Source organism: Pygoscelis adeliae, unplaced genomic scaffold (assembly GCF_000699105.1).
Source record: "Pygoscelis adeliae isolate BGI_AS28 unplaced genomic scaffold, ASM69910v1 Scaffold244, whole genome shotgun sequence".
Lineage (NCBI taxonomy): Eukaryota > Metazoa > Chordata > Aves > Sphenisciformes > Spheniscidae > Pygoscelis > Pygoscelis adeliae.
Genome location: NW_008824648.1, coordinates 955,597 through 964,420, shown reverse-complemented (window position 1 = coordinate 964,420; position 8,824 = coordinate 955,597). Strand labels below are relative to the sequence as shown.

Sequence of the window (8,824 nt, the reverse complement as noted above, 5' to 3'; positions counted from 1 at the left end):
GTCCTCAGGACATGGCTCTGCTTCTGACTGTTCCCAAATAATTATCTCGTAATTATGCTCCCAAAATAATGTAAGGTGTGGGTGAGGCGCGTTCACTTCCAGTGATGTAGCAACACCCCTTACACAACAGAAGTGCTGGGTGTTTCACCAAACTGGGAACGGGATGGTGGCCGTAGGAGTGTGACTAAGGGGCATCAGTGTGCCACGGGTATTGCACGTTGTCTCTGGGGCTGCTTTCTGGGTTTGCCTTCTTCCAGTGCATCAGCATCCTGGTACCTGCTTTCCCTTCCCAGCCCTTTCCCCAGAGCCTCCCCATCCTCCCACGGCTGATCCGTAGCGGAGCAGCTCTCCGTCCAGACACCTGCTGCGCTCTCTGGGATTGCGGTTCCTCTCGAAGGGTCCTGCTGTGACCTGGGCTCGCTCTCGCCCCGTTTGCGCTGAGCAAGGTGGCTCGCCAGCCTTGCGAGGGCCAAAGCCGGAGCGTGCCTCTTGGCATTCCCACTGGGGTCTGTAGGCCTCCCAGCGAGCTTGCACAGAAATCAAGGGCTTAGAGGGAACCAGCCATTCTGGCTGGGCAGAAATAGAAATGAAATCCAGCTGTGCTGGTTCTGTAGTGGTAACTGGGGACTGAGCAGCGAGTGTCTCTGCTGGTGCTGTGACCCAGCAGAGCTCCTCCAGCCACTCTCCCTCTCCAACTCTTGGCAAGTCAGTCTGCTAGTTTTTGAGCCTTAGGAGCACAGAGGAGAGGTTTTGAGTTTCTGGAAAACTCCCCTGATACACCCTGATATCTGACTGTTTGGGGCTGGGGTTTTTTTTTAATTTTTGTGGCTTTTTTGTTTATTGGTGGTTGTTGTTGTTGTTTTTCCAGTAATGAACTCCAGACTGCTCTCCTCTCCCAGGTCATGAGCTTCTGGCTTGCAGCTACAATCCCGGTTGTTATTGCTCAAGTACGTGACAGAGCATTTCATACTATATTAATGTCACGTTTCTCTCCTTGCAGCGATGAAGATGATGAAGGTGCTACTGTGCCCTGCTGCTCTTCTCTTTCTAATGGCTGCATTCACCCTGGAGTCATTTCACTGTGCCAAGGTGCTGATCATGCCCACCATAGTCTTTGACAGCCACTTGCGAGTCTTCATGCGAGTGGCAGAGGCACTGACTGACCGGGGCCATGACCCCGTGCTGCTACTTCATGAGGGTCGGGATGTGGAAACCTACCTGCCTGGCTTCCGTGTGCAGAGTTACTGGGGTATCTTCAGCACAGAGAGTGCGGATGCCTGGGTGCAGGAGAAGATAAAGCGTGTTTTCCAAGGGAAGATGACCTCTCTGGAGATGTTTTCCTTTTTGGAGAAGTACCTGGAAAACTGTGACCTGGTGCTGGGAAACTCTACCCTTCTGCAGAAACTCCAGCGTGAGCACTTTGACCTGCTGTTGGTGGACCCCAATGAGATGTGCGGCTTTATCCTGGCCCACATCCTCCATGTCAAATATGCTGTGATCTCCACTGGTTTCTGGTTCCCAGCAGAGATTGGTGCCACTTCCCCCATTGCCTATGTCCCCGAGTTCAACTCCCTGATGACAGACAGGATGGGCTTCTTTGGTAGGACTTGGAATCTCCTAGTCTACATGATCACTCGTGTGGCTACAAAGCTGGTCATCCTGCCCAAGTTTGAACGTCTCATGGAGAAGCATAGGGTGGAGCCCAAGATATCCATGTTGGACCTTGTTCATGGAACTAGTCTCTTCTTCCTCTGTAATGATGTTGTGTTGGACTTTCCCCGTCCGACGCTCCCTCATGTCATTTTCACAGGGGGCATCCTCGCCGAGCCTGCAAAGCCCCTTCCAGTGGTAAGTGCAGGAAAGCTTTGAGCTGTGATTGCACATTAACCTGGGGAGTTACTCAGTGCAAATCTTCTTTTGAAGAACGTTGTAAAGGCTCTGAAGCCCCAGGAGTCCGGAAAACTGCTGTGTTTTGGTGCTTGGGTGCAGCAGGGAGACAGGGAACACTCGGGACTGTGGGGTTGCAGGGAGGATGTAGAATTAAGTTGTCCACCCTGAAGCGGGATTTGGCTTCGCTGTCCATTTAAGATGATGTGTGGAAGTCCTAAATTGGCAGTGTTGCCCCTGGGACTTGATCATGAGTAGTTTCTTTGTTCCTATACTTGAAGCAGAAATGGGAAGAACAATTAGTCTTCATTGCTTCATCAGTGATTTATGTCAATCCAGAATTTCCTCCTTAATCCTATTTCTCGCAGGGCATTTCTGCCCTTGAGCTTGTATTCTTAAGAACCCATAGGAGAGAGCTGTGTTTGTTCCCTCATCAAATTCAGTGTGGAATCCCAAAGTGTACAAAACCGAAGTGTGTCATCCCCTTTTTCTCAAGGTCCAGCCCTGAGGGAAAACTCCACAGGCATCCCAGAGGCCTGTACCTCACTATCCTCAGGAATAAATTCAGAGGGACAAGCTCTTAAAGCCTCCAACTGAGGACAATATTAGAACAGAGCAGGACCTGTCTGCCATTCCTCCCATTGCCTTACCACTTTTACGAACACTGGGGGGAAATAGACCTGGATAATGACACTCAAGGAGTGAGGTTGTCCTGGTGTCCTGAATAAGGGACTGAAATGGAGATAAGATTTAAGTTTCAAATGATTAGAGGCCTGTCAAGATCTCCGACGGCAGCTTTTATTGAGACTGTGTGTGCCAATGTTTTCTAGTTGAAAGGAAAAAGTGAGGTCAGGTCCTTTAGAACGGAAGTTCTCCAGATGTGTATGGCTGCACATCACCCTTTCCCATGTGGCACAGCATGCAGGTAATGCAATGCACGTAGGGTGCTCCAAAAGCTGTGTCAGAGAGTGGCTACCTCACAGGTCTTGCAAAACACTGGCTTGGTCCAATCTGGCCGTGTACACACCTGCCTTATAAAGAAGGGAGTTGTTTGCTGGGGCATTACTCATGTGCTTCACAGCTTCCAGAACAGATCCCAGGGCGCCTAAGGGAAGCATGATGGAGATAAGTCTGGAGCCCTGCAGTAGGCGGTGGCTGTCGTGCTAGCAGGCAGGCATGTCTGTGTCCAGGTTATGGGATACCAGCAGAAGAGAGGGCCTCTGTAGGTCTAGGAGTAGCTGAAGGAATCTCCCATCTGAACTGGAGCAGAGTTATATAATTAAGGTGTTTATTTCCTCATATTTGAAACACTATGATTGCGAGTTCCTCTAATTAGGACTTGGTGGAATATAGATATGTATCTGAGAGATGGTGAGAACTTTTGGTGGTCAACCATGCTTCCCTAGTAACTTTCATGCTGTTTCTGAAAGTCAAATGTTAAGGCCCAATCGTAATGGATAACGTAATCATCTGTTTTATGAGTCATTATACTTTCATTTAGAAAAGTAAAACTAGCACTTTCTTTTCTTTAGCAGTTTTAGCGGTTGTATTGCTCAAATGATGTGAAACTCAAGAGAACGGAGAAACCAAAACCCCTTAGTTGAAAACTTTTTGATTCTTGGTTGTTGGGTTGTTTTAGGGCTTTTTAACCATTTCTGCAAGGATAGGTTTGAGTCCCTGAAGCATATAACAAAGGACAAATATCGCCAGAGAGTAACACTAAAATGTGCTTTGTAACTCTTCTGTACCATGATTCCCCAACCTGTAGACTACTACTAATAAGGTATTCTGAATTAATCATCCCATTTTTCTCCTTTAATAACAGGAAGAACTATTTTTTTGCCCTTCATGTTCTTCTACGGTGTTTATTTCAAGGAAGTATTCATATTCAAAGACAGATTTTAGGAAACTTCCCGAAAATGCTCCTGTGATAGATGGGAAACTTGAAGCAGGACAGAATCCATAATGAGAAATAGGCTCAGCCCAGCCTGGCATAAAAGGGGATACTTGGTGTTTGCTCCACAGCAGCTGTAGTGGCTGATTTCTTCTCCCTGCAGCCTTCTGGTCCTTGAAAAAAGTACGGACTCTGTTCTAGATACGCACCTGTTTATGTAGCATTACAGGTAGCCTCTAAATGGAGGACAGACAACTGTGGTTTTTGCCGGAGCTGTAGCTACCTCTCTGCCTAGTGACCAAAAAGTAAATCTGCTACCTGCAAGTAGCTGTCAAGGATGGGTAGAAGTCTCCTGGCAAGATGACAAAACCTTCTGCCACCTCCAGGAGCCTTCAACGTTGGAGAGTTTGTGGGGAATCTCCAGTGAGATGTTCCCGACTCTGCCTGCGTGATGTTTCATCCGTTGTATCAGCCTACAGCTAGAGACCCTGACAGGCCTCCTGCCTTAGCGGTGATGGAAAACAGCCTTCCTCTTTTTACTCCAATTTCCTTCTCTGCTCTGGCTGCTCCTGTGTGGGCCTTATGTTTTCAGAGCCCTCCTTGCCAAAAAGTAATTGAGTTACCTCCAAAGCAGGAGGTAATGCTATGAAATGCAAGTTTTGGACACCTCCCTGCAGAGCTCCCAAGCCCAGCAGGTGCTTAAGTAATTCCTGCCTGGCTGGGTGCAGAAATCACAGCGGTTTTAGAGTTCGTTGTCTGGTGAAAACCACATAGCTTTGTGCTCCAGGTGGATTTGGCTTCATCCTCTCCGTAGACAACTTCCTACTGGCAGAGGCAACAGTGGGAAGGGCCTTTCTCCAACAAGACTTCAAGGCAGCTGTGTGTGTTTTGCCTGCAGGGTCTGCGTCTCTGGGTGGAAGCAGCAGATGCGGGTGTTGTTGTCGTCTCCTTTGGCATCGGCATCCGAGCTCTTCCAAGCAATTTGGTGGAGAAGATGGCTGGCGCGTTCGCTCGCCTCCCACAGAGGGTGGTGTGGAGGTGAGGAGGGAATGGGACTCCTCTTAACCCGAGTTGGCTGAAAATCAATGTTGAGGGGTGATTCATCTCAAAACACAGAATTTGCTTTCCATCTCTTGATCTGATTGAATTTATAATTGTTTTCTGTGTGTTTCTTCCCCCCCCTTTCCCCCCCCCCCCTTCCTTTCTCATATCCCACAGATACTTTGGGCAGAAGCCAAGAAACCTGGGTGAGAATACGCTGATGATGGGGTGGCTGCCCCAGAATGACCTGCTAGGTAAGGCTGGGCTCTGTGTGTGTGTGTGTGTGCTGCTAGCAACATCCCTGGAGTTTAGCCCAAACCACAGCAAAGGCATACAAGGACAACAGCACCTGTGTGGGTCTCAGTCTGTTGCTTGTTGCGAGTCTGATCTATACAAAACATGCTCCTCACCTAACACCTGCTTGAAGCTGCATCTTGGCCCCTATCTCCCTCCTCCTCCAGGCGGCACTCGGCAAGTTTTGGTGTGCCAAAAGCAGCCAGGTGTGTTCCCGAAGAGTAACATCCTTTCCGCTCAGCATGTCTGGTTTTCCCTAAACATACATCAACACTGCGTGTTGAGGAAGCCACCGGTAGCCCTGTTTCAGCATGGAAGGCGCTGACCTGCCACCATTTCTTTGCCTGCAGGCCATCCCAACGTGAAAGCCTTTGTCAGCCACTGCGGGATGAACGGTGTATTTGAGGCAATTTATCACGGTGTGCCAGTGGTGGGATTTCCTTTCTATGGGGACCAGTTTGACATCATGACCAGAGTGCAGGCGAAGGGCATGGGTATCCTCATGGACTGGAGCAGAGTAAAAGAAGAGGATCTCTACCAGGCTGTCGTCACAGTTATCTCTGATCCCAGGTGAGGCATCCAAAAGCATCGAACTCCTTGCTGGTGCAGGCTGTATGTAGGGACCAGCGTGTCTTTGTGTTGTCCCCTACACAGCCTGTGGTGGCTTCCGGACCAAGCAAAGTTGCAAGCATTGCTCAGCTGGCCAGACGTATTAGTGCCTCGAAATCCTGAGATGCGTCCAGGAGGAGATACTCCACCATTTGCTGTTAGAGAGTGTGATCTAGTCCTGTTTGGCTCTGACTGTAGTTTTCTTAGAAAGCTTTATGAGATGCTGAGGCACAAAGCTCTTCTCCTTTTAATGCCAGCCTGTCATTAGGGAGAGTGAGATCACAACCTCGCCTTGGGATCTCCCTGGCCTTGTCCAAACAGCTTCCTGTAGAAACAGTTAGCGCAGAGAGTGGACTGCAGGTAATGCTCCATCTGTTCCTTCTGACAACCAGATACTCTGCCCTTTCCTGGATCTGCTGCAGTACAGTAATGCTTTCTAACAGGACACATGCAACTGCTGGTGTTTGCAATGCTGTCCGAGAGCTTTATTTTTTCGTTTGTTTGCCTTGGTTTTGTTAGCTCTTAGGAGCTCTCAACTGCTAACCTCCAGTGTCAGTGGTTAAGGTGTTGTCACTCAGTGCCGTGAAGGATTTGGCCAATCATCAAGCGTGCGGCTGTTGCTTGATGCTGAGTGAGGTCTTTGGGTGCAAACTCCCCTCAGAAAGCAACAATCCACATGAACCCACTGAGCAGGGACTTGGGAGCTGAACTGCCAGTCTTGTTAACAAAGACTGGCTTGTGCTGCCATGGCTAGTGATTGCCATCAGAGTGGCTTTCAGAGGTAGATAGGACGAGAATCGTGGAAGGAATTTGCCACCCTCCCAAGGTATCATTTGGGACTTGACGCCTCGGACCACTTCTCAGCTATGAAGCTCCTGTCAGAAGGATAACTTCTTGTCTTCTTACCTTGCAGCTACAGAAAAGCAGCCAAGCTCATCTCAGCTCTGCACCTGGACAGACCAATGCATGCTCTCAATAGGACAGTGTACTGGCTGGAGTACATCCTTCGTCACGATGGGGCACCGTATCTTCGCCCTGCTGTCTACGACCTCTCCTTATACGAGTACTTCTGCCTGGACATCTTGGCTCTTCTCTTGCTGTGTCTGGCCAGTATTGGATTCGTCCTCTACAAATCTGTGGTGTGGTGCAGAAGGAAGGGGGCCAGCCCTGTGTATCAGAACGGCAATTGCGTGAAAGGCCACTTCACAGAAGCAAAGAAATTGCAGTAGTGGCTCAGCGTGTTCCAGGACACATCCTGTCACTGTGAAACGAACTGCTGCTGTGCCACGAAACGTATGGCGCGCAGGCATGGAGAGAGGTGAAAGATCAGCAGGTCTGGATGAGAATAGGATGGGGAGGGAGGAGTGTTGCAAAGTCCTGCATGCACACGTCTGTGTACAGCACCTGTGGGCGGGGGCGCGAATTCAGGCATGGGTGGAAGCACTTGGCCAGGGTGCTGGGAGTGGGGCATGGGTAGGTAGACTTCCAGGGAGGACTGCGAGTTGTTCCCTTTTTATTGCACGTTGGTTTAGATGCTGGTGTTGCTCTTCTGGCTTTTTGGATCTCCGTGGAGGCTCTGGAGGTAGGAATAGCATTTCATGCGTGGCAGACACCGTTTCTCCTCTTCCTAGTTACCAAGAGCCCCAGGAGTCAGGATTCCTTTATGTGCAGGTGAGGACCTGCAGTAGAGCTGTGGACAGGGAAGGGCACTGAAAGTATCAGCTACAAGAGAATGAAATTGGTCTGTTTTAAGTTCTGTGGGTAAATATTGTCCTTCCTGCCTCCATCAACCCTCTGCAATCCTGTTTGTGTTTGAGCTAAATTATTTTTTTTTTTTTTAAATAAAGTTATATTCTTTCCCCTGTGTGGCAGTTCTCTCAGGATGTTGTTCAAGCAAGATTAAAGTGCTTTTTCTTCTTGTCACTGCCGCTAAGGTCTCCGTGTACCTCTGGATCCCTACAAACCTCTGTCAGCAACTCGGTTTGGTCTTCCCGTAGGGTTTCAGGCAGTGCCTTCCCTCCTCTGCCAGCATGTGACACACACCCATGCCCATGGAGCCTCCAAACCTGTGATAAAAGAAGAATTTGGAACAGATGCAAGTTCCAGGACCACAGAAAGAGCAGTCAGTAGCTCGGAGAGCTGGTCATAGGCAATGGGCCATACAGCTCATTTATAGAAACAACAAGCTCTGCTCTTTCTGAAGAAAACAGAAATGCCCGCTCATTTCAACGTGAACAGGCATGTTGTTGCCCCACTTGGGGCCGTGGTATGGAGCGATACCCATGTGTTTCTACTCAACCTGGGCTCTAAGGCAAATCCATGCTTGGGTGCAATTGCACAACCCACCCGCAGCATTGGCTGATGGTCCAACTGGTGATGCCCCATGCCAAGGATTGAGGGCTGTGGTCCATTGCTTTCAGCTGGGGCCATCACAAGCTGCAGAGTAACCTCACTGCCACGGCTGCCCTCGCTGGTGTTTCCAGGCTCTGCTCTTGCTTGCTATTGCATGTGTTTCTCTTGCCAGATGAAAGGCGCATTGCCATGTGCAACCTAGCGAACAGCAGTTTGGCTGGGCTCCTGAGATGCTCTGGATTGGGACAGTGCCCAGCTCTGACTGGGTGGCTCCTCTGAGGCTCAGCAGTGCTGCCTTCCCTCCCCAAACCCTCAGCTTGCAGAGGGGCTGCAGTGAAGAAGGCTTTGGACAAGAATCTCATTTGCTATCGAGGAGAGATGAGAAGAGCCCATAGACCTAAGCTGGGACCTGTAACTATCCCATGGCAGAAGTTGCTCTTCCTGGAGTTTCTTGCTGCCTCCTGAGATGCCCAAGCCTGACTATGGTCAGTGGGCATGGCAACCCATTGGTCTTGCCCTGTAGCAGTCCCATGCGGCTTCGTGCCCTCTCAGCTGAGGATGTGGAGTCTTAATTGTCCCCAGTGGGGGATGGAGGGAGATTTGGAGCAAGGTGAACTGCTAACAGATAGTAGGGGAAAAGCAGGGGTTGTAGATAAGTGGTAGAAACACTGGCCACCTGGCACCTTTCTGCCTGCGAGTTGAAATGTAAAAGTTGATGGAGTTTGGGGTTGGGGGTTTTTTTGGGGG

At 49.7% G+C, this 8,824-nt stretch overlaps 1 protein-coding gene across 1 annotated transcript; it reads left to right on the top strand.

Annotated features, from left to right (window-relative positions):
* Positions 1-1,002: 1,002 nt before the first annotated feature.
* LOC103915563 (2-hydroxyacylsphingosine 1-beta-galactosyltransferase-like) lies at positions 1,003-6,954 on the top strand. The gene is made up of 5 exons (XM_009322404.1): positions 1,003-1,848; positions 4,680-4,819; positions 5,000-5,076; positions 5,467-5,686; positions 6,639-6,954. The coding sequence occupies exons 1-5, from the start codon at positions 1,003-1,005 to the stop codon at positions 6,952-6,954; spliced, it is 1,599 nt and encodes a 532-aa protein (XP_009320679.1).
* The last annotated feature ends 1,870 nt before the right edge of the window (positions 6,955-8,824 follow it).

What these genes read in the sequence shown, in the direction of transcription:
- LOC103915563 (XM_009322404.1), top strand. Translation starts at nt 1,003, where the DNA reads ATGAAGATGATGAAGGTGCTACTGTGCCCTGCTGCTCTTCTCTTTCTA. An exon ending in CTGCAAAGCCCCTTCCAGTG is followed by an intron (nt 1,849 to 4,679) that starts GTAAGTGCAGGA and finishes TTTTGCCTGCAG; the next exon opens with GGTCTGCGTCTCTGGGTGGA. An exon ending in GCCCCAGAATGACCTGCTAG is followed by an intron (nt 5,077 to 5,466) that starts GTAAGGCTGGGC and finishes CTTTGCCTGCAG; the next exon opens with GCCATCCCAACGTGAAAGCC.